Genomic DNA, 26,293 nt, shown 5'->3' on the forward strand with positions numbered 1-26,293 from the left:
TCGTCAGTTCACTATAATGAGGATTTAACGGTACCGATGTTTCCTCAAACACAGAGACAACATCATCACCATCCAAATGAAAGTCACGACTAACCTGTGTTAAAAGGCAGAGAGTAAACAAAGGTACCAGGAACTTGTTCTGCCGCTCTCTTGTACCACAGGGGAAAGTGGTCGGCATTGAACACCCCCTCTCGGTCTTCAGCTGTCAGAAAGTCTCTTAAAGCAGACGGGAAACAGAGAATACAAATGACGCACACGACACACCAAATATACAAACTGGAATCGTAAACAACACTAAAGTCAACACAAACATCAGGCCGTGTTCATGCGCACACACTGTATGCGTGCAGTCAGAAAACGTACTTGCTTGTAAGTTCATCTGGCACCACAAACAGGTTAATCCTGGACAGGCCTGTTCTCGTGCCCAGGTAAGCTATCTCCACTCCTTTATCAGAATTCCTGTATCATGTGACAAATGAATATCCGGCTGTTGTGAATTCATTTTAAGCCAAAGAAATCAGTAACTGTGCTAAATTATTAACATTTTAGCTGTGCAAATATATGCTCCATATTATGGTATTTTCTATTTCAAAGAGGAATAAAATCCAACATAAATAACAACATCATTTCACTTTCCTTTTATTTTAAAGGGTAATAAGGTGACATACTCTGACTTATTAAGCACAAGGCTGGTCCAGTAGGCTTCCAATGGAGCGGTCACCACTGCATCAAAGAGAACTTCCTGAATCAGCTCCTTGTCACCTAACAGCACAAAGGCAAAAAGGCACATTTCCACATGTGAAGCTTGTTCATTAACTTGCTAATAACATATAAAATATGGGGGCTGTAAATGAGCATAACTAACAATATAAGTGGGGTTCGTGCCCACTGAGGTACAGTTTAATTGCCTCTATCTGACTCAGGTAGCGGTGCTCTGGGTGCTCATCTGTGTTGCAGTATGTCCTGTAACATGACAAGAGAGAAAAATATGAGCGTTTGTTAGAGTCACAACCAACTTCAGATCAGTTCCTTTCTTAAAACTGTAATCGCTTTAGTTTTGGTCACATAATCCAGTTGCTTTCAGTTGCTTTTGGATTGCAAAGCATCTCCAGTGAATAAAACCTGAGGTAGAAGGAAGACACTTCTTTTCATTTACAAGCATTAGTTTGAAAAGCATTTATTGTAATGTGTTTAGATGTTGGTTCCCAAGCCTGGAGACCACAAGTCATCAAGTGACACAAACAATCAAGTCAAAGTTCTGCAGATCCCAAAAACTGTTGTAGAGCTGTTGTATTTCAGCTGACATCAAACCTAACTTTGATTTATTTTTATGATTTGGCAGTATTTTAGGATTTAGCCCAATAAAGATGTCCTTTGAGTAAGGGACGGGGATAAAACAGCGGCGGGAATATACTCTTACCATTCGTCTGCCAGGGCTACATCAGGATGCTCCAAGTCATGAAGTCCTGTAAAAAAGAAAACGTGAAAACTATTTGGTTCAAAACAAATACGCAAAAACACTCAATATGAAGTCATAATAATAGGGCTAGGCATCTACATCTCCACTGCGCACACTTAAACACACACCGGGGGATGAAAAATGTGTTTTTTGAATGGATGTGACAGCTCTGATTAGATCAGGAAGAGCCAAGTCATGCTCTGAGCGCTCTGTGTGATGGACATGTTTAGAGAAACACACAGACAGACACACACACCACCACCACCGCATGAATATTAACATGCATGGGGACTGACGTGAAAACAGACATGCATGCACGTGGAGAAACACACAAGCAGGAGCAGACATACAACACTGTCAGGAGAAGGACGCACAACACACCTAAGGAGCCGCAAAGGGGAATATTTAACTTCCTGTGAAGTTGTGGCTTTTTAAATCACTACATGAAGAGAAAGACTAGACAAAAAGTGTCTACAGGTTTGAAGAGGAACTGGTTACGTTGGGCCAAAGAGGAGAAGTTAGAAGACTTTACATACCCAACACAGTTTATAAAACATGATGAATGTTTACTGATTTAATCAGATTATCTAATGTCAACTTCATCCAGTCACAACATCAAATGTTATTTTAACCTTCGTGTAATATTAATCCCTTAATACAATAATCATAAGATTTGAACGGGCATAGTTAATGTCAGAATCCAGCTTTTTCTGCACAAATATCACCGAGGATGGAAAAGTATTTCTTCTTGTTATTGTTTTTAAAAACAGGCCGTTTTATTGGTTCTGACTAATCATTCTGCAAAGAGACTTTTATACCATGCATTCCTAGAAAATGATATCCAAATATATTTTTATTAAACATTTTTGTCCTAAAATAACTTTAGAAAGTGCATTTTGTGATTGTGTTTTTGTGTTTTTATACAACAAAATAATAGAAAAGTATTATTATAATACTAAAAAGCTCTCTGTGATGCTGCATTTCATGTAGTGCTCAGAGAAGCATTTACAAACTAAACTAAACTACTTGCTGAGTGCTTGTTTAATGAGAAACAGAAAAACAAAGGCCCTTAGAAGAAGAAGAGGGATCGAGAGAGTGCGAGGGAGAGAAAAGTAGGAAAACAAAAATAAAAGCAACAACAAAAACAACAAGAAATGAGTCAGAAAGCAAAAAGGCTGATTTCCTACCTTCCTCTACTGTCACGTTCCCCCTGAAGAAAAACTTCCCATGGCCTCTGGAAAGAGCAACCCCTAGACTAAAACAAACAAACAAAACAAACAAAAATAAACAAAAACCCCTAAAACAAAACAAACAAAACATATTTCCTAAAAATCTGTTGTCGTTTACAGATTAACCACCGGAAAATTCAGCTTCGTTAGCTTAAGGAAGTCTTCAGACTTCTTACCTGAAAGGAGTCCCTTTGATGTCTGTGTAGTAGTAATCATTGTGCAAAATCAGCACACGTTTCTGAAAGAGGTGAATATAGAGGCTGCGTTAAACGCCAGGCGGTGCTGTCTGGTATCATTTCTTGCAATCTAGCGCCATCTAGTGGTGCAAGTAGTACAAGCTTCTGTTGGGCAGTCCTTAGCTGCAGATGGACATCAGTACATTCATAAAGAGTCTCTTGTGAGCGTCTCTGTCTCTCTATATAAATATAGATATACAATAATAATAATAATAATGTGTGTGTGTATGTGTGTGTGTGGATGTCTGTATAATATCTGTATAATAATCAGCCTAATGCAAATCGCTCTTTAATATGTGCGAACACACATTTAACACATTCACACATATCTACACACACCTTTCTCTCTCTCTGACAGGCAGGAAGTAAAGCAGAATCAACGGGCTGCTGTTTCCCCGTATTCAGCAACATGTGCTTTGTGGAGATAAGGGGCTCACACGCAGAGAGACACACACCAGTGCATGCACAGCAAACCAAATCAGAAACAAAATCCCCAAGTCAGTCCTGTACATCACTGAGCCAGCTGTAACAAGCCCTTAGCAGAGTGAATGCTTGCTGGTAAGTATTTTCTCTCGCTCAGCCTTTAGGACAAACAAGTGCGTTGTTTGTGCGTTTTGTTGTTTTATTTCTGAACTTTGCATTTCTCACCCCTTTGTCTACACTCTTCTTCACCTCCATTGAGAAGATCCCCGTCTTCCTGTTGACCATTGCATTTCTTAGCTAGAAAGACAAAGCGCGCACACACACACACACACACACACACACACACACACACACACACACACACACACACACACACACACACAGTTGTGCTTGATGACACTGATTTTCAGAGCGCTGCTGTCCTGACACTTGATGCAGATTTACTAGTGTCTCACCGTGTCTTCCTTATCCTCCCATTCCACCTCAGACAGATCCACGCTGCTATAGTTCGGTTTTCTTCTCTTCTTGCCATCTCCATACTGCACAAACATCCCAACACACACATGCACGCACAATCAGAAATACTGGAAATGACATAACAGAAAGAGTATGCCAAACTACGGCAATTCTTTTGTTGTTCTGTTGTTGTTATCAGTTATCAAAACAAGCCATTGCATTTCACATAATGAAAATGTCATCACAACCTCCAAGAAAATGTTTGTATTTTGTTTTAAATAGTCTTGAACAATAGTTGTCCAGTGTCGCATGTTTGTTAAGCCACATAGCAACTGCACTGTGATCCAGTCAAGCAGGGGCGAAACTCAAGGGATGAACCAGTGTTGTGTGTACATATAATCTACAACTTGGCAAAGAATCTATTTTAAATTGAATCTTTACTTTGTTACTAACATGCACAAACACATCATTTATTCCCATTTATTTAGTTGAATGTATAAAAAGATAACAGAGTCTGACAGCTATAAAATACTATGTTTGCACCAACAAGGGCCACTAGCCAAAAACTTGGCACATCTTGGTGTGGATGGTGTTGCATGGTGGTTCTAGACAAAACTGTGCAGGTGACAGGCCAAATCTACATCAGATGAACCGTATATAAAAGTCATGTCCTTAAAAAACAGGAAAACAGTCCAGTGGACACCAAACACGGGACCTGAAGATCATCAGAAATAGTTTCAGTGGCATGGAGGCAATCATGGAGCCATTTTACCTCCTTTCTTTCCTTAAGAAGGGAAAGAGGGAAACAGACTGAGGTGTATAATAGCGAAGAAGAAACTGAGAAGATTAAATGAGCAAATACATGATAAATTATTACTGAACCAAAGAATTAATCTTTTGTAACAGAAAAGACTACAGAAATAGTTTGATGAGTAGGTTGATATTGCTATCATAATTGACAGTTAAGTATGAAAGTAAACCCCGGAAGCCACCAGCCAATCTTTGTTTAACTGATACAGAAGCAAAAGTAAAAATGAGAGGGAATAGAGTTTTACATGGTTGCTGCTGCTGTTTCTTGCTTGTGGTTACTCAGTCATGCTGACAAATTACCTTTGGCTTTGAAAATTAGGACTGTGCTCTAATGTAAGAAGTAGCCACAGAAAGACAAGCAAGCAACTGTTGACAAACTATCTCCACATAATCCTGTTTGCACCTGTGCAATAATAGCAGAAGCTCGTTTTTCAAAGCTACTGTAATGAAAAAAAAAGCAGGAGTGACACAAGAGAAACCAAAGCTTCAAAAATGTAAATGTACTTTGATGTAAGTGGCCAGATAGTTTTCACTGGTTAACATACAACAAAGAGACGATGGGAGTGGGCGGCTTCAATTGTGCAGAATGTGATGCAGCTTGCAGCACAGTTTCTAACAGCTTGTCTCACCAAACTACATGCATGAAAAAAGAAGAGGATCTTTTTACTCCATTCAAATCACATCTTTTTCAATAAGAAAAGGCTTATTTATTGAAACAGTGAGTTTTAAACGAAACAGTCAATACGTTTTCTGTTTGTTCCTGACCATCCCTTTTAATAATGGTCTGTATTTGTATAGCGCTTTTCTAGTCCCTAAGGACCCCAAAGCGCTTTACACATGCAGTCATTCACCCATTCACACACTGGTGATGGCAGCTACATTGTAGCTGTAATGACAGAGGCGAGGCTGCCGGACACTGACGCCACCGGGCCCTCTGACCACCTCCAGTAGGCAACGGGTGAAGTGTCTTGCTCAAGGACACAACGACAGAGACTGTCCAAGCCGGGGCTCGAACCGGCAACCTTCCGATTACAAGGCGAACTCCCAACTCTTGAGCCACGATCGCCCCGTGATACGTTAATACGACTTTAACAGCATGGCCCACTTTATTAGTAGAGTTTTGCTTTATTTCTCGGTCAACTTCATAATTAATAACTTCATATTTCAGGGTAACAATCCAGTAAGTTCCACAACGTGCTGGACAAAGACAGTGTTGGTAGTTGTTGCCTCTGTACACAACCACAATCAACACTTGGCTGATGTGCAGACTTTAACCCAAGGAATTAAAAAAAAATGCATTAACTGTTTAGGTTAATTACAGCTGTTTTTATACATTTTCAGTGGCTCTTACCAGTGTTTGGATCTTTTTTAAATCCTCCATATTTCCATTCATGAATACTTCTCTTGCTTGTTGCTGTCATTGTTCGATGTTGTGAAGCTGTCTTTCTAAACCATGGAAATGATTCTGTCATCATTCACTTTAGCTGACTCCTGTGGTCTTTCAGGCCTTTTGTTCTGTTCTGTCTCTCTGACAGGTTGATTTTGTTTCTTCAGCCTCCCTCTCTTGAATTGACACATCTTTGTGAAAATTACAGCAAGAAGCTATAAAATACAAATTCAACACTTTGCATCAGCTTCAGATGTCATGTCTGTTTCGTTTGCTATGAAATAACAAAGGCTTCACATGGCCATGACTGCTTGTCAGTCAGTTCCCCGATTACCTCTGAGCCTCTGAAAATGCAGGTCTGTGTATAAATTCCCATAATGTTTAAACAGTCAAGCATTTTTTTGTTAAAGCTGAAAGTTTCCTTTCAATCATGTCTTGATTGTTTGATTTGTCACTGTGGTGACACACAGAGGCAGAACCATAAAATCTGTATTTTTGTCCAACAAGCTGTATTTGAAACGACTTTGATTTAGAATAGTCTTCATTTTACGTACACCTATAAAAAGGTGGTGTCATCATACCTGCTGGCACTTGGGCCAATAGCTGGATAGTTTAGTCTTAATTTCACTATTCCTTTATTTAATCAAGTGCTTCAGCCTAATAAAGCACCGATAACTTCTTAAGAATTCAACCGTGCAACAACAGTTTATGTATATGTGACTTTTATTAATCTATCAAGCGTCAGGATGCAACGCTCCAGGAATACACCACTGCTGGGTAGCTCACTGGCTTGACCACTGACCCATTAAATGAAGGTGAAACAGATCAAAGTACTGAACTTTTTAATTGCATTGTATGTGTGTGTTTATGTGTGCGTCTGTGTTACTACTGTATGTGTGTCTACTTTTGAATCTGTCAGTGAGGACTGTCTCCCACCCCTCATTAGCTGTTAAACACTGGTCATTAACGTCTTTAATTAGACCTCTATTAAACCATCTGTCTGTCTGCCTCACTGTCTGTTCTCTGTTCTCCATCTCATCTGTTGCCCTGGCATCCATATGAGCACCTCACTCTTCTCCCCCAGTGTTACACCAGGCCTACCTGCACCTATCCTCACATTCAGCAGGTTCCCGCAGCCTCCCTCTCTTTCTACACTCTCTCCGTCCAGCTCTTGTGAGAGGAGTGGGTGAGTACAATAGAGTTAATCACAGCCATTCAGAAGCTGTATCTCTGTCTATTCACAGAACAGCAGAGGCCTGGAACATGCTCTCCTCATCTACATACCACCACGCAGCCAGCATACTCACAAGGCACACCACACAGAGTACCACACAATTACACACCATTCTGTTAAAGTCAATCACAATCTCAGTGTGACAACAAAAAAAGAAAATTGGTAAGTGACTTGATGTGAACTCGAGAGGGTGTATTCATCTATCCAGTACAGAACAACACATTTCAACTTCAACCTGTGCATCCTAAAAGGGATTTTTACGGTAATAAGGGTCACACTCAGTAAACTCTGAAATGTCCTGGAGGTAATACTCACGAGTGGCCGTAAATCCGGGTGGGTGAGGATGTAACCGTTGTTGGTGATTGCAAAGGCGTAGCCATGAATGCCCAGCTAGTAGAATATGCAAAAGCACACACAAAGACACACCAAAATTATGCATAACAAATCAGAACCTAATTGTAAATCTGGTTAATCAAGCCCCTTTCAGAGTCTTTGTTTTTGTGGTAAAACCGAGACCTGCACAACGGGAAAGGACGGCATCGTTCATCATGTCATGTCTGAGCAAATAACACACTTTCAAATGTCAACACCTTACACACATCCAAGATTCAGATCTACAAAAGAAATCAGTGCAGGGATGTGGGTGGGGGGACACGAGCAGAATGCATTAATGAACCGAGTGTAACCAGGAGCTGTGACTAAGCTCATCTCTAATGTATCTGCGACTTGGCTTTGCATTCAGTTACTGTACTCTGGACTGACTTATGTGGAGTATTTTATGTATTATAAGGTGGGGTTTTGGACCGCTTGTGGGACTGGAGAGGTGGAGCAACATGTTCAGAGTTCAGTGTAGAGGAGAGGGTAACGGGCACAGAAGTTGCACATCGTGTAATCAGTCTCTCCTATTTATGCGATAGCTTGCTAGGATCTGGTGGAAACAGACAGTGGCTGTTGTAGCCATGCAGTAAAACATCTTTGTGAGCTAAAGCTGTGTGCATGGGTATTCAGGACTGTGCCAATGTGCACAAGTGTATAAAACTGCTTGAGTAAGCATTGGGAACCCTCGGTAGTCAGTGTGATAGTGTAAAACATTGAATAATGGCTATTGAGATCCCTAATCACGTGCAGGAAGAACTAAGTGATGCTGGATGTGGTACCTTATACTTGGGGATAGTCTTGAGCAGCTCAGAGACTGGCACATCTGTCCCAACCACCCCCAGAAGGATTCCACGGTTTCTCTGCAAGCACACAAATATACGAAAATTGGTTAGCTCAGTTTAAAAGGTTACTTACATAACAATCTTTTACAGCCGCATCAGTGCCTCCGTTTATGTTATTTATAAAAATATTCAACTTGTAATGCGCCGCTTTGTCCCAATTTTCAAACTGCAATCAAAGTGATATTAGCATCCATCAAATACACAAAAAAATCAACAATGATTTTACCATTTGTGTCAATTCTCTCAAAGACTAATTCCCCGTGATGGAATAACTCATGAGGAAAATTCAGTTTTTCAGTTAAGCTGTAATTTCATTTGAGACATCGAGCTTTGGAATCACGAGGCAGTGAATGTGTTGTGAATTCTGCATCACTGTATGTGAGCTTACAGTCTCGTTCTTGGTACTGAACACTGGCATTGCCACCGTAGTCATCAGAACTGGACCTTGACCGTCCTCCAACTGAGTGATTTGTGAAGCAGAAACAAACAGAAAAACAGAAAGAGCCAAAGGGAGGGAAGAGAGGGAAGGTAATGATGAAACTTCATTGTTTTTGTTACAAATTTTATGTAACCACAGAGCACATTTCATGCATCTTATATGAAACATCTTGCCCAGTCACACTGAGCAGTGTTTTCAAGCTGCAAAACATCCGTGTGGAGCATAGAATTTGATGGGAATTTAGCCGAGGACCTGATCATCTTCTTCAGAGACCAACTAAACTTCCACGACATGTTTTATTCATGTTTATTATTTGCCCTAAAATATGTTCAATCAGAGTCTGCCTTTGATCTCTTGCAGAATAAGCTTATCCAAAGGCAGCGCTTCTAGTCTGGATCTGGGTACCCCCCTCTAAAGACTGCTGGGATAATTATGATATTTATCTTTCTACCGGATGTCTGTATCTGACGATGATATCCATTACAGATGAAAGCTTGACACTGTTTTCTTAGGAGACTGGAGGAAGGCTTAGTACTTGAAAAATATGATCTAACCTTGCCTTCCCAGAAATGTTGAATCTGTCTAAATGTCAGTGACTTCTTCCATTCAGCATCAGTAATTGGATCATTAAGCAAAGAATAAATCCAAGATGAAAATCTACAATAGTTCAGGGGAACACGGAGCGGCAAAAAGCATAAAGCATGTTCTACTTACGCTGCACTAATCAAAGGAATATCATCTTTTAAATTTGTTGGACTGACTAAATATCAGCACGCATCTTTAGAAAGTACTGAATTTTATACCGACATTGTAAAAGTGCTTTCCCCACCCCAAGACTTTTTTTCTTTTTTACCATGAGAGATAACAGGTAATGACAAGGAAATCTGTCAATATCCCTCAGACGCTGAGGAAAGAGGAATTAGTGGCACGAGTTTGGACAGCTGCTAAATGTAATTTGGAGTCCAATATTGGACATAGAAGGGAGAACGAAGCATACCTAGATACTGCAGCTGCAACACGTGGCAGCCGTGTTACCACTGAACGGGATAAATTAAAGAGATATATCCAAGCCCAGGTCGTTTCAATCAGTGCAGTATATTACTGGTCCTGTGGGCTGCTGTATCCCTGTGAACCCCAATAGAAGACTCTGTGTAATATGTGAACCCTTTGAGCAGAAATCCAGATTGTTCAAATTGGTAAAAATGCCCATGCACTTCCAGGGGTTGCCATACTTTTAGGTAAATAAGAAGAGGCAGTGCATTTAAAGTCACCATCAGAGCTACAGAAAAGGTACACTTTATTCAGCCCCACGGGGGATTTCTTCTCTTTGCATAACCCATCCTAATTATTAGGAGCACGGGCAGCCAGCTTGAAGCAACCAGGCCAGTAACTGCATGTGTTTAGATGCTGTGTGAAATCGAAGACCTATGGCAGAGCACGAGGATTCCACATCGAAGGCCTGCCCTAGCCTGGTGTTGCTGACTCAGGACCTTCTTGCTGTGAAAGTGGAAGTGGTGCTAACCCTAATCCTTGAGTCAGAACTCACACATCTGGGCCAAATCTGCATCATCATTGCCTCTGCAAATTTACCTGTATGAGTCAGAGTAAAGGAGCTGTGGAAGTTCTTTTCCCTGCTGTGGGTCAAATAATGAACGAGAACACCAGTGGGCATTAATACACTTGACACCGCACTAGCACATACCCACACACACATAAACACACACACCAATACCCATCAGAGGGTTTCATAGTACACTTTATAATCTAGGTTGCTGTGACAAATTGCATGGAGGTAGATGAGGTGACCCCTGTTTCCTTGGAGACCAGGTTTGTGTGTGCGGGAGCCAACGCCACCTCTGCAGACTAATTTGAGCAAACTAAAACAGACCCGATGGGAAGCTGAGCTGGCACACATCCAGCACATGTGTTTACTGCACAGGTGTTTGGGGATTATCTTTGAAAGCTCTTAATTACCTCAATCAATATTAATGCTTTGCTTTGAAATAGCGGAGTTCATGTTCATCCAGCAAGACATTTTGAACATCTCAGCATTTCAGTTTATCTTCAAAAGGCAATCAGCCGCTCACAGATTCCCCATTTTTTGGTCTTCGTACTTAATCAAGTATCAGTCTCGTTTTTTGAAACTTCAGTGCAAATTCCTCCTGTCACTCCCACAATGTTTATGATTCTTTAATCTCTTATATTCTTTTTCCAACCCTCCCTACCGTTGTCCTCAAATATCTCCCCCTGACACATTCCTCTCACCTCCCTCGCATCATCCCTGAGCTCCAGTGTCAGTTCATCCAGCAGAGTGGGAAACAAAGCCAAATGAGCCAGAGAATGATGAATGAAGCTGGTGGAACGAGGGATAGGAGAGCAAGAGGGAGGATGGCAGAAAGGAGAGCACAGGTGGAGGGAAAGAGATAGGGGCGAAGAAGCAAAGTGAAACAATAAAACAAAACAAAACACAAAAGAAAGGTAAGATAAGAAAGACGGACTGCTGGGTCGCAGTGAGAGGGAGAAAACCGGGGAAAGATAGCATGAAGGAAAGATGATACACTTCAGTCCTGGAACAAAATGCTCATCAATTTTCTAACACAGAGCCCATCCAAGGAGTTTTGCTCACTTCTTATCACACATGTTTGCATCCTTCTGTCACTGGAGTAGTGTGTATGTGTGTTCACCCAGGCCAGAGCAGTGCTGGGGCAATTATATGCAAAGAATTGGTACAGATTCCTCGCTAATCCTAATAAAATGATATCTATTTCAGTTTTCTGCTGAGCTGTTTTGAGGTCAATCAGCTCGGGTCTGTCACACTAACAGCACTATGTCAGACATACGGCCTGCCAGCTGTGTAATGCTACTGCTGTGCCTCGCTCACACTGATGGGGAGGCAGAGCGCTCTTTTGTTTCGCCATCATCACTGTTGTGATTATAGAGCTGCTTATCTCAACCCACATACGATTCATAAATCGCTGGAAAAATAAAACACTGAAAATGATAAAAAGGCATCAGAACAGATCATCCCGCCAACCATTATGGACTATTGGATTTTCACCCAGAAGATGACAAAACAGCTTATTCTGGAGAATTCTACCAAAACAAATAACACAGGCAATCTTGTTTTCACACCAAAAATCACACAGGCCAAAGAACAAAATGAAGCCTCACATTTACACACATAATCACAATGCCAGCCCAGAGACACTGGCAAAGCAAGGCTAACATAGCATCACCAGTGAAGAATGAGCGAGTTTGTGCACAGACGTGTGCGAATGCGAAATCAGACGTGCAAAAGAGAGCGCGTGAATGGCACCCATGACAACCATGAGGCATGGCTTCAATCAGGAAGTTGACAAACAACATATGACAACGACACATAAGAAAATGCCACGAGCCGCTATGATAGTTCATTTCACAGATATTAGAAACCGAAACGCACATGCACAAGAAATGCACATGACACACAGCAGGCCTCACCACAGCACAATGCACCAATGACCTCAAACCACATTTACCTTTTGTGCTTGGGGGAGCTAAAGAGAACAGATTGAGAAGGAAGAGGAGGTGAGAAGGAGGATGACGATGAGGAGGAGAGACAGGGTCAATACATTTGTGGATAAGTGTCAGAAAGCCTTTCGGTGCAGTTTTCACTGAATGGAGTGCCAGTGGGCACATACAATCCACTGACATTGAACACAACTTAAAAACAGCGACTGTCTCAAGAGAGGCAAACTTTATAGTCAAAAGGGCCGCAGCAGAGAGGAATCAACACTCAAGTGCCGTAACTCCTACTGCAAGAAAACGTAAGCATTTCCTTATACGTGTTAGGTCAGCGCTGAGTGTATGCACTTCTGTGATAAATGGGAGGGAAAATGAGGACAAAGAGAAACAAATGAGCACAGAAAGACAGGAAAGGGTAAAACATAAGGGATATTCAAAGGATAGCTGAGAGAAAAGAGTCTATTTTTATGTGGTTTTTTGATTGCGTGGTGGGTATTTCTAGTGGAGGGCACTTACCTTTGCCTTTACATGGCCAAAGCTCTCACACTCTTAATCTATACAGAAACTGTTAACTCCTGCTATTTTCTCTGCGTGTCTAACACAGTAAGCCAAGAAGGACCAGTGTGGTGAATGATGCAGCATGTTGTGTGCTGACTTTGGATCACAGAGGATTCGACCTTTTAACTCTGTTATTATCATTCAGGGGTTTTTCGGGATGTTTTGCCACTCAACTATAGAGGATGTACAGGAGACGAATGCACGATTTCAGAAAATATTATTATTTTGACTGTAATTCACAATATTCACTACCTGCTTATGCTCAGTATGTCGGCCAGTATGGTGATAGGAGATTTAGAGATTGGAAATCATAGTTTTCACAGCAAAGTCCTGAACTATTCTAGACATTACCTAATGATGGCACATGTGGGAACAATAAATGCCCCATGCGTTCAGATCAGACATTACATTTACTTTATTATAGCAGCTCCCCAGTACAATTGTGCAACGTTGCATCCATGTGAGAAGAGCCCACATAAATGCCCTGGTGAGTTAAAGGCAAATGACTGTGACCCATCATGCTCTGGTATGATGGCACCCTCTTCTAAACCAAGCACAGTATTTCCACTATCAATAAATCTGAAGTGAGACTTTTTCATGCGGGAAAGGTCATCTATGGGCAATGCCCCAAAAAAGATTCTCCTAAGACTGTCTGGAGTTGAAAATGCTGCAACCCTACAAAGCTCCCAAGCACACACAGGAGGCTCGTTTACTTAATGGGTCCATCTGCTACACACAGACTCATTTAACTCATTCACAGTCAAAGGTACAAATGCAGAAAACATTGTCAGCCCTCTGCTCGTCTTTCACCCTCGATCACTTTCATTTGGGTTGTTTAATTCATTCCCCTTCAAAATACATGTTTTCACAATATGAACTTATACAAAAGGTCCTGTGGTTTATGTATACAACAATTCAGCCCATTATGGAGTTTTCTAAGCCTACAACAGCCCAGTGGATATGTGAGGCTATCAAGGACCACGTGAACTGGAGTTATGTAGCAAGCGAAGGCATATTCAACTCACAGTGCTATCGATGTAGGCCTCAGTCCAAACTGTGTCGTGCTCCCGGTCGATCACCTTAGGACGACTGAGAACATGGAGATACTCCATCACGTTCTCTTGCACATCTGCCAGTGTGGAAATCTGAGTGAAATACCCTGTTGAGCAAAAAGTGGAGGAGAAAGATAAACAGAAATGAAGAATTGTTCATTCTTAATTAAAGTAGATTAATTATTTAAGTTAGATCCTGCCAACAATGAGGCAGCACAGGCTCAGAAGTCCAACTCACTACTGCCCAAAAACACATGCTCTGTGTTTCTAAGCTTGTTTGAGGGCAGATCAGATGCCTGAAAAAACAGTTTAGCTTTATGGAGCCAGCAACATATTCCAAGCCATTGCTACTATTTTAATAACAATGCAGACTAACTACATCTGGGATGCAGTGCTGCTGACCTGCTGTTTGCATGATGGAAACTTGGTTAAATGCATGACTAACTTTTAAAGTATCCTCCGCAAACTATTCAAGCAAGACCCAACCATCATGGGTTTTAATGTATATGTATATGCATGTGTATCTAAATGTAAGACCAAAAATATCTCAGCTAAACTACAAGCGATTCCATCTCCCATAATGGCAATGCCATCGTTATGATACTAATGTGTATGTGAAGGAGGAAATGTACTGTTATCTCAGGAGGAGGTTCAGAAAAAGCAAGAGGAAGAGAGTCAGCATTGCAGTCAGACAGAGACAGAGGCGCCATGAATAAGGGAAAAGAAAAAGCCCACCACATTTTCACCCAGCTGTAAAAACAGCAAACTGCCTCCATCACCGTTGGGCATTCAAGTAGAAAATCATAGTCGGAGGAAATAGATGTTGGGGTCATCTTTCCCGGCAACAACTTTGACTCCACAGGGAGAAAGGACCTGAAGTCTAGACACAATACACAGATCTGTGATAGACGTGGCGCATCAACCCAGCCCAAATATCTGATAATATGCACCACTGATTATAAGCTAATCTTAAAACTATATCTATAGTAAAGCCCAAAATAGAATAATTAACTAAAAATAAAATCTATTGTTGAAAAAAAGTGCTGATATCACATAACTGCTGTAATCAGTATATTAACAGAACTTGACCTGGAAGTGAACCTTTGCAGGTCTTTTTTATCCTCAGAGGCATTTGGAGCCATTATTCCACCAGACGGTGCAATGAGAACACACACATACAGACGCATGTCACACACAAAGACACTGTCTAGTCTAACTGCATCGTTCATCACAGTAGTGAGTCGAGAATTACTGCTCCCTCTCGAAGGCTGAGGGCGTCCTTCGAGCTGAGCCATCAGGGCCAGGTGCCAGGGGAAGAAAAATGAAGGCTCCCAACTTTCAGTGGATGGTACCCATGTTGTACAAACAATACAGCCTCAGCAAGGTGTGGACAGGTTGAGGGCATCAATATATTTTTACATGACCTTGGTCTGGGTCATATGTAGCAAATAAGATCCCGTAAGGTGTCCTGATAATGGATGAGGTGGAAGTGAAAAATGTATCATCGTGTAAGGAAGCGCTTTCTTGGTGCACAGTTGTAAAAGTATTTTACAACAAAACTAAGTTTTTTGCTTATTAGGAGAGAGCTCGTCGGAGGAAATAGATGTTGGGGTCATCTTTCCCGGCAACAACTTTGACTCCACAGGGAGAAAGGACCTGAAGTCTAGACACAATACACAGATCTGTGATAGATGTGGCGCATCAACCCAGCCGGTAAAATAATCTAGATGACTTAAAGAATACTTAGAAATGTTGCCTTGCTTCCTGTTAAAATGGCCTTTAAAAAAGTACTGATTACCTGCAGAAATATACCACATTTAAGAATACTCAAAAGACACTAGAGGAAAACTACTCCTGCACTGGTTGCAACAAGGCAAGTACTGATGCAGCGTTTAAATCTGAATACAATTAAGATGTTAAATTGCACGTGTAATAAACAATTTATAAAGGGGTGTTGATTAGCTTTGATACACATTTTGGCAAATAATTGCTAAGAACATCTGAAACGACACTAAAGTTACTTGTAGACAGCACGGCGATTTGTAGTGAGAATATGGAGCAGATAGAAGTAACCCCAGAGAGGAGGCGGAGGTATGCAGGTACGAAAGGAGAGTCAGTAGGAAAAAGACAGAATACATGTGTGAATGAGGTCGAAGGAAATGTGAAGATGCAAAGAGTAGAGGTAGCGAAAGGGGACGAGTTTAATAAATAATATCGACCGTCCAAAGCAACAAACTGGTGGTTAGCACTGTCGCCTCACAGCAAGAAGGTCCTGAGTTCAATTCCACCATCAGGCCGGGGTCTTTCTGAGTGGAGTTTGCATGTTCTCCCCGTGTTCACGTGGGTTCTCCCCGGGTACTCCGGCTTCCTCCCACAGTCCAAAGACATGCAGCTTGTGGAGATAGGTTAATCGAACAATCTAAATTGACCATAGGTGTAAATGTGAGTGCGACTGGTTGTCTGTCCCTGTGTGTTGGCCCTGCGACAGACTGGCGCCCTGTCCAGGGTGTACCTCTTGCCCTAGCTGGGATAGGCTCCAGCGCCCCCCGCGACCCTGAAAAGGATAAGCGGAAGCGAATGGATGGATAGTAAATATACGGTAAATGCTGAGAGTTAGTGAAAACATGTAACATTATTTTACTGATACTTGCACCACTTCTATCCCAAACAAATTCCTCTGGGGTTACATCAGAGCCATCCAGCATAAAAATCTGCCAAATCAAACATGCGGCGCCACCCGCTCTGGCGACTCCTCGTGAATAAGGAAGCTGCCAAAAGTAGCTTTACTTGCACTGTGACACTCATAGCATTTCCAGTCCTGCTAATATTCTGGGCCACGCAGAGTTTTTGACAGAAGACTGTTCTGCATCATTTCCGGGATGGAGAGAAAGTCACAGTCATCCCCCTGAATCATCATCAGTCACACACATTAACATCTGTACTATAGCATTACACACATACACAAGTCTAAACAAACACAATGTTTTCAGCAACCAAACAGGTCTCATGTGTACATCACATTGCTTGCAACAGCCTTAGGGCAACATGTGCATTCCCTGGTGCATGCGCACACGAGCGCATACAAGCGCACAGCCAAACAAGAATACTCACAGACGTCTAATATCCTCAAAGACACTGGATGGGTTCTCTGATATCACGTCCAAGCAACACTGTGGATGTTCTTGTATCACACACACACACACACACACACACACACACACACACACACACACACACACACACACACACACACACACACACACACACACACACACACACCCTTTGTGTGACCTGTGACTTGCCTGTCTTATCTGCTGGAGCCTGAGGAAATGGAGCCAGACTGTCTCTGTCAGCCACCTCCCAGCTAAATATAGATCCTGGAGGAAAGTGCTCTACGCATTAAGACAACCATGACCACACAGAAAGCTGCTCGAAAGTGGCGCATCACTATGATTCATTTGGACTTTAAGCTCAAAGAAGAAGTAATATGACACATCTGGCCTGTGCAACTGGAACCCGTTGCCTCCTGTCGCATACACCTGCTTATGCTGATGAGCGCCGACAAACTCATCTATGCTAGTGTATGTATGCACACAGACACATGTGCCAAAAACTCCAAACAAATCCTGAGCTGCATAATGTAATACTTTTCCTCCAGCTGACAGTGACACGCTGCAACTTTACCCCACCAAAACAGATTACAGGGAGAGAGAAAGTAGCGTCTTTGAAGAGCCCACCTTTGTTAGCACACGCCATCCATTTTAGATTTTCTGCGAAGGCTGATTCTCGACCAATCAGGTAAGGAAATATACGGACCTGGGGAAAGAAAAGCAGATAGCTCCCATCATTCATTTTAATCATATTTGATAGGGGCCGCCATGGTACCATTCAGAAGATAACACTGTCAACGTCTGGCAAAAGACTCATTCTTTCTCATTTAGTGATTACCAAGTCTCCTAGTTGATGATTGCTTCCTGAAAGTTTATTGTGTTACCTTTAAATTTAAATGTTCAGTTCCAGCTATTTTTTTTATTCAAGAACCGAAAAATCAAGGATGAGCAAATGCAGGCGAGTGTTTTGAAAATCTGCAATTACAGTGATTACAAAAGATAAAACGCAAATTTTAATTTGAAAAAGCTTTATGTGCTTTATGTGCTTCAGTACGGAGAATCTTCTTTACTCTTATGTGCCAAACCCATTTTTTCCCTGGCTCATTGGCTCCAGCAGCAGGTGAATTTGGCAGGTGCATGTATGAGAGTGTAAAGAGATTTGTTGCCAGATTGGACCAGATGCAAGCCTCTGGGGGCGCAGCTGCTGTGCCTATTGCATATGCATTTTCCACTGACTCCCTTAACCCCGACAGCATGTTTCTGTTTGTGTGTGTACATGTACTGTGTGTACTCCATATGAATGCACATGAGTGCGTAGACCTCTCAGAGTTTTAAACATGTATTTGATACAATTTTGGAACTCAGAAAGTCTGAAAATTGCAAAAATTTATGCAAAAATATCATTTATGTATAGATGCAATTGACTTTTCCTGGAATATGTATGCACTGCATTCTCTATTACATTGTTTTTAACTAAAAAAGTCTTTAAAATTAATACGTAAATTTACCACCTTGACCATGGACAGTTCTAAATAGTTTTTTTTCCAGATAATGTCAGTCTGTTGATAACGGTAATATGTTTCACTGAATAAGCATAGTTGTTTCATTCACCGCTCATTATCTAGACCACAATAATCCTCTATTCATCAAACTTCAGCCATTTGACTGACACTACCAAAGTGTTAGGAAAACACAACACAGCTGTTGTAATCAGAACAACGCCATGTAAGACTTTGATAAAGACGTGTCATGTAAGCTTTTCTTTGTGTGATTATGTGTTTCACTTCACTGAAAGCCAAACCGCAACAGACTGGTTATTAAATATGGACGAGGTTTACAGCTGAGTACGGTAAAACTGAGGTAGAAGAAGAAACTGTAGAACTTGAGCCACGACATGCAATCTTTAAGATAGTTGAGTGCACAAAGTTTACATGCAAGGAAAAAAATGCACATGCACGAAAGAACAGACACATCAGGATATAAATACTGCAAATTCATGCACACACATACAGTATGCATAGACAGTGATATGGATGTAATTTCAGTTAGTACATGTATGAATATTTTACATATTTAGCATTTAACTTAATGACTGATTCTGTCCTCCAGAACATTCACACATTTTTTGAAAGAGTAAGTAAAGCAAGCAAAGGGGTTTGATGTTTCTGTTCAGTACTTAACAAAGTCTAAGACCTGCCAAAGTGCTACTTTGAAAAAAACGGGCCAATTTTACATATAGATCAACTCGATGATTTAACCTGAATCCAAATTTGCAACAAAGACAGACATGCAAACAGAAATGGTTTGTATACGGCCACTATTCAGTAAGCCTACATGTGTCTGAGCAGAAGATATTTGGTCAAAGAAGCTTTTCTGTTTGCAGTCTGTGTGGGCACTGCTCTTCTATTTTAATTCAGATACAGGATCTAACAAGCTTCATCAGCAAGTCTTACATATTGATTCACAGGCTTCTCCAAGGAATTCGTTTTTCCGGTCTAGTATTAGTTTTCAACTTGCAATGAGTGCGTCTCACAATTCAAATTGTGAGGCTGAGACACACTGAGACTGACACATGAGTGCTCATGGTATCACCAGTCTAGGTCACGAGAGAGCCTAAGGATTGTCCTTTCTAGGCTGTAGTGCTGAGTAATCTCCACTCTCCAGGCAGTTATGCTCAACCGCCTAGGAAAACGAGGCACAATGTTGGCAAATGCAGGGTGATGTTGCCTTGTGATGCACTGCCAAACGGTGGTGACAGATAGGGTATAGGCAGTGCACAAAGACAACTCAAAAGCTAGCACAGTCATTGTTGTGTGTAGGACAGCATATCAGTGTGTATATCATTTATACATGTGGCTCTCTGCGCAGCATCTTTCAATAGGCAGGGATGCCTTGTTTCCACCTCTCGAGGAGTTTCTACAGCTATGTCTACGGCCACACTACAAGCTCCCACATTCAGTGCAGCCCTTTGCATCCAGTGGAAGTCTCCTAATAACAAATCATCTGATTCACTGCGCCTGACCTTTCAGTATATTGAAAAGGAAATAAGAGCAAAGGATACAAGACTGTGACGCACTAATTAAAAACAAAAACAACAAAAAAACGAATCTTGAAATGATTACAATACGTCATTGGATGCAATATAGTGCTATCAGCCTAGAGCAATATCAGCAAATACAAATTAATGGAATTTGTGCAGTCGGGCAGTCGACTCTTTTTTTAAGCGCATGTACACAGTGTTCAACTTTAACTGGCATTAATCTGTTCCAGCTTGGAACACCGTATTCAGTTTACATAATACACTGATGGCACATCCCAGGTTTCTGTCCCCGAGGGCCGTTCACCTGCCAAACAATTTGATCACAAATTAGCTGTCTGGGGATTTTACAACTCAGCAGGCTACAGGCTCAGGTAATAGATAGAGTTTGGCAACACTACAGACAGAAAATTGTCAGTGTTTTAAGTCAAGGGACTCGTGATTGTTCTAATCAATGCCGTCGGCTTTTTCCCTCATTTTTTGAAAGGCACTTCAAACAACGCTGAGATTTCCATCTCACAGTCCTGTATGGTCACAGGAAGTGCTGCATTGTGTTTAAAAGATTTGATTTGCTAGGAGAGTGGATAAGCATGTGTATGAGAGGGTATGTAAAGAGCATGTCGGTGTTTTGTATGGTTACGCTCATCCTACAGGTGTGGTTATGTGAATATTTGTGTGATGCTGGTTTTAGTAAGTCTTTAGTAAGTTTTGCTTCAAAAATGTGAAGGAAAAATAAGCTAACGTTTGAACATTAAGAGAAAATCACTTTGAAAATAATCGCTGCTGTAACAGGAAGAAATGTTTTAGACTTTTTATCACGGCTGTTTTTTTCTTATGGTAATCAACCCTTTATGATCTTTTTGTGTAACACATGCTGTCTGAATACAGACATTTATCATGTTTTTAGCATTCACACTTGCCAAAGCCTGTTTGTATAGTTGGTGCGATTCTCAACAGTGGTGAAGCTCTAAGATGGGTTGGAAGGAATCCATTAAAAAAACAGCAGTGGTGGGTGGAGGTGGGAGATTGGGGGTGGGGGGGGACAGACTGAGGAGAGTGACAGAGACTGAAGACTTCTATTATCAGTGGGGCTTCTTCTAAATGGAACTATCTAGCAGCCTTGTCCCCTCTGCTCACTGATGTTCAGCCTTGAGCTGTCGGGGGGGGAGAGCTTTCGGCAGTTTTAATACAGACTGTACCAGACATGCAGAAACACAATGTGCAAGTGTGGCACTAATAGTAACTAAAAGGCATCCATAATGATACACAGAAACATCTACTCAGAGTCAGTGTTAAAAATGACTAAAAATATGTCTTAACTGCCTAATGTCAAAGGCCTCTCCTCTCAACCTCAAAGCATTTAGGATTTACCTGAGGTAAAGGAACTGTTTGTGTCCTTTGAAGTCATATTCACTTTTACAGTATGTGTACTGTATACAGTGTGTGATAACAGTGAATATGTACTATTGCATTCGATACTTCTATCATTGACCCGTTAAGCTTCAAACGTTTTCCTTTAGAGAGAAAAGACCTTAGAATAACCCTTTTTTGTCTTCTCCTCCATCTTTTCTGCCCTTCGGTTGCATTTCGTGACAGATCAGAAAGCACCACAGCAACACTGCAGGACAGCAGCAAAAGTGTGTTGTCTTTTTCAACGGGGCCGTTACTTCAAAAAGATCCCACACTGGATCCACTCAATGCCCTCTGCTTGTCAAAAAGATTTACTGCACAAACAGAAAACCACACAGAAAAACTGTGATCTTAGTGGTCTTTTTAGACAGATTTACCAAGACACTGAACATTTCTCAAGCAACTGTATTTCTAATTTAGTTATTTACTAGCTGGGCCCACGTCCTCATTTTAGGTTTGACAGTGCTTTAGTAGGTAAATGCTTTGACATGAATTGAGCTGCGGTGTGGGAAAGGCCTCGAAGGGGACTGGCGACGGCGCCCAGGCCTGGCAGATCCCCGTGTGCTACATAGAAATGAAGAAGTTAGAAAACTGAGAACAAGGAGGGAGGGTGGGCACGTAAACGAGTATGAACAGCTTGCAGAACTGGGGGAACCTCTGTAGATGACAACCGGAAGGAGCGGGTTCGGAGGATTCCTGCTCCTGAAATCCCCATACATAATCTCCAAAATAATTTGGCATAACTAGAAGTCATTGCCCCAACCCTGTAGAACAGTGCTCTTCTCATTCTTTCTGTTGATTTATGTACACTACATTGCCAATTCACTCACCCATCTAAATGACTGAATTCAGGGGTTCCAGTCACTTCCATTGCTGCAGATAAATAAGATCAAGCAGGCATCCAGACTGCTTCTACAAATATTTGTGAAAGTCGCTCTCAGGAGTTCAGTGAATTCCAGGGTGGTACCGTGATAGGATGTCACCTGTTGTGAAATGTCCTCTACACTAAATATTACACAATCAGCTGTTAGTGGTATTATAACAAAGTGGAAACGATAGGGAACAACAGCAACTCAGCCATGAAGTGTTGGACCATGTGAACTGCTGGCGTGCATAGTGTGCAGAGGTCGGACACTTTCTAAAGAGTCGATCACTACAGACCTCCAAACGTCAAATTAGATGTTGTGCGGAGTGACGAATCACACTTACAGAGAGACGGTCCTTGTCTGACCTCATTGAGCCAAGTGTAACGTTTGGCAGAGGCGGGATTATGATGCGGAGTTCAGCCTCTCAGAGTAAATCTTAGTGCTTCAGCATACCAAAACATTTTGAACAATTTCATGCTCCTAACTTTGTGGGAACAATTTGTGAGTTTGGTGTATGAGAACTTGGCCTGCAGAAGAGACATCTTTAGGATGAATTGAGTGCAAACCTCAAAAATTCTCGAGGAAATCTTGCGGAAAACCTTCCTAGAATAGTTGAAGCTGTTGTAGCTGAAGCTGTTATGGGATAATATATCATATTTAACCGTGTGGATTAAGAATGGGATGTCAGTCAAGTTCATATGGATGTGAAGGCAGACGAGCAAATATGTCTGGCAGTACAGTGCACTTGAAAGCACATTAGATCTCAGGGGTTCCTTTTAACGTTGGGTCAGAAAGACTTGTGCTCTTCTCAACAGTGCGTTTAAGAAGTCATTCATAGCCACATGAGGGATTAGCCCACCTCTCTCCACTTCTCATCAAACACTGGTATACATGGTTACATGCTCATGACGTTGTGACCAAAGTATAATGGGAAACTGAGATGAGTTGCCCCGACTGTCTTGGAACATATTTGCAGAATAATATGATGTGTGTGCTTGTGTGTTCTGATACACTACCTTCCTCTCTGGCCAGTTATACTTGGCAAAGATGGCATCGTATGTATCCACTGCCCCATCTGTCACCAACATAATAGCCTGGCTACACTCACTGCCCCTCCCAGTCTCGTTGAACTAGACATCGGGAGACAGACAGACAGAGAAAGACAAAGAAGGAGAAAAACAGAGGGTTACTACGTGATGATCAAAGAACAAAAAGCTCTCATCCAGTCAAATGTAAATGTAACCAGTTCATTCATTAACACACAGTTCTTCCACTTCCTTCCCATTAGAGCTTATAATGTATCATCACAAGACTCTCCATGGACGCTAACTGTGTTGTAACAGTGAGTTAATGGAATTATAATAGCATGCCTTCAATACGCATGCATGAACGCAAGGTAGAAGGGCTACTGTGAGATAAAATTACAGCGAGGCATCACTATGCAGCATGTCAGGGTACACTTTAAAAGATACATGCTGTTGAAATACGGATATTTAGATTGTGTGTCTTTGTCTTTGTCCGGATGACTGTTTGATTAATTACATGTCCATAATTAGGAAATGTCAGATCAGTAACCTGAGTCATCGAGTGCCTTGTTTACTTGGATTTTGCATGAATCAGTTGATTTAGCTATTAATTACAACCCTAATTAATTTTATGCATAAAACTGATGTGTATGCGTGTTTGAAGAGTGCGTCTGTGTGCGTGTATGACCGCGATCGTGCATGAGTGCGTTACTTACGTCACTGAGGAGATTGAAAGCCTCAGTCAGAGCTATATCCAACATCCCGATGCCTTGAGCAAACAGCTTGTCGAGGTGTTCCCGGAAATGCTGGGGAAAAGGTTTTGAGAACATTACAATCTCGCTGAAAAAAGCAGAGAACTAAAGTGACAAAACCACAAAAGGAGACAGAATTATAGGTCTTTATGAAGAAAAAACAAAGGCAGAGGCAAGAGATAGCTACAAAAGCAGGGGAACAAGATGCAGAGTTATTACTTTTCACTGTTCCTATCCTAGAAAATATTTTACTGAATTTGGTTTGCCATCATTTATGTGTGAAGAGTTTGCATCAATGGTCTAATGGGCTCTTCAATTCAGTCCTGAGCCAGTTTATCTGGCAAACTCCCCCCTTATACTGAAGTGAAATCTCACATACAGACTGAAAAAACCATAATGACCAGTTTCCCTTCTCTTGCTTTTAGCTCAACGTCATTTATTGCACCGGGTATGTGCGTATACATGCGTTTGTGTGTGTGTGCGCATCTGCTCACAGGCATGATTGCGTTACAAAGGATACATTATTTCTCCAGCAATTCATGGTGAGTTTAATGTTTTCAGCAACTGAACAGGTCTCATGTACACATCTCATTACTTGTAACAGCCTTGGGGTAACAAATACATGGCGTACGCACACACACACACACACACACACACACACACACACACACACACACACACACACACACACACACACAGTCCCCATTATCCAGTATAATCTATTTATAGATATTTAGATCCTGTAATTGCCATTTTGAACACTTCCTACTGAGATTTGCTAAATCCAGCAACTTTATAAAACCAATTCTCCATCCTGACCCGTTTACATATATCAGTTTTGCCATTGGTAATCGAGGCATGATAAGCCATGAATGCAACCAGGTTTCATGATTTAGAAACAGACTAAACCTACACCCCCTGCTCCCTTTTTTCTACCACTATCGTCATCTTTTCCTGTCTTTTGTTCCTTACTCATGGGAGGACCAAAGTCTCTTGGTACACAGTGGGGGGGTCATAAGAAACATAAGGCCATTTCAGAGCTTTGCCCTCTTGGGAGCAAGCACACACACCCACACACACACATATAATGCAAGTGCAATGTACAGATAAATGTGTATACAAAACCAACTTCTGCTGTTTCAATCGGCAAAAAGATAAGCTATCCATGGATGTGGATAAAAAAGGCTGTACCCTGGAGCATAGCAAACTTTACCTATTGCTTGCAAGTGTGCTTGTGAGCTAAGATTGAAGTGATTTTTCTCAGCACAGCGGGCCATGTTCAATTCCTGGCACAGCAGTGTACTAAAGTGGCAGATTGAAAATGTGTGTGTCAGTGTGAATGCAATGCTTAATGTTCCCAACCTTTTGTCTGCACCAAAAGGCTCAGAAATGTGCATTGCACATCAAACTTCTTCAATCCTTCAGACACCTTTGATTCTTAAAAGCGATCGTATCAGTGAAATGAAAGAAGCCAGGGTACAAGGACATTTTAATGATTAACCAAAATATCTCAATTTTGCAGCTTGCTAAGCCAAAGCTTTTGATTGCTATGATAAGTTATTTAAATCAACGTGAGGACAGATGCAAATCCGATACCTGCACAAAAAAGGGCCGTTGTTGAACAACGAAGAGCAATGCTTGAAGAAGCGAGTCAAACGGGTCTGTTTCAGAAATAAATCAACAGGCGCTGCTCAAAGCAATAGTTTGAAAGTTTTCTCTTACTAAACACAAGAAAAAAAGATTTCTGCTCACAAGAGTCATTTAAATCCTAAGTTCAGTCTGTTTCAGATAGCAAACAATCAGTGCTTCAGATTCCAGCGTAAGTCAAACATGTTTCTATTTGTACAAAGTCCAAAAGAGATGACGTTAGAGATCATCTCTTTAAAATATCTCTTTAGAGTAAAACTACTGCACATGTGAATGACAACAAGACATGAATGACCTCCACATATTTACACACCCGTTGACATGCATATGGACAAATAAATACTATTAATGTAGTCATATTCATGTGTGTCACATGAAAACTTAATGTGGGTTTTTGCCCCAACATTTCACGTTGGGCGTGAAAAAACATATTTTCGAA

General features: G+C 41.4%; 1 protein-coding gene across 1 annotated transcript in view; it reads right to left on the bottom strand.

Annotated features, from left to right (window-relative positions):
• The window catches only part of cacna2d3a (calcium channel, voltage-dependent, alpha 2/delta subunit 3a), a 132,617-nt gene that overhangs the window by 29,713 nt on the left and 76,611 nt on the right, over positions 1-26,293 (bottom strand). The window contains exons 9-24 of the mRNA XM_086278561.1: positions 24,172-24,261; positions 23,447-23,560; positions 17,745-17,823; positions 13,981-14,114; positions 8,843-8,914; positions 8,392-8,472; positions 7,550-7,624; positions 3,803-3,886; positions 3,573-3,644; positions 2,865-2,926; positions 2,647-2,714; positions 1,421-1,466; positions 866-963; positions 669-762; positions 364-459; positions 95-216 (exon numbers count right to left, since the gene is read on the bottom strand). Coding sequence (XP_086134687.1) covers positions 95-216; positions 364-459; positions 669-762; positions 866-963; positions 1,421-1,466; positions 2,647-2,714; positions 2,865-2,926; positions 3,573-3,644; positions 3,803-3,886; positions 7,550-7,624; positions 8,392-8,472; positions 8,843-8,914; positions 13,981-14,114; positions 17,745-17,823; positions 23,447-23,560; positions 24,172-24,261 — 1,387 coding nt within the window. The remainder of the gene's footprint in view (positions 1-94; positions 217-363; positions 460-668; positions 763-865; positions 964-1,420; positions 1,467-2,646; positions 2,715-2,864; positions 2,927-3,572; positions 3,645-3,802; positions 3,887-7,549; positions 7,625-8,391; positions 8,473-8,842; positions 8,915-13,980; positions 14,115-17,744; positions 17,824-23,446; positions 23,561-24,171; positions 24,262-26,293) is intronic.

Source organism: Aulonocara sp. 'chitande type north' Nkhata Bay, linkage group LG20 (genome assembly GCF_057382095.1).
Source record: "Aulonocara sp. 'chitande type north' Nkhata Bay isolate Kocher_YH1m ecotype deep benthic linkage group LG20, A_spYH_male_GT1.1, whole genome shotgun sequence".
NCBI lineage: Eukaryota > Metazoa > Chordata > Actinopteri > Cichliformes > Cichlidae > Aulonocara > Aulonocara sp. 'chitande type north' Nkhata Bay.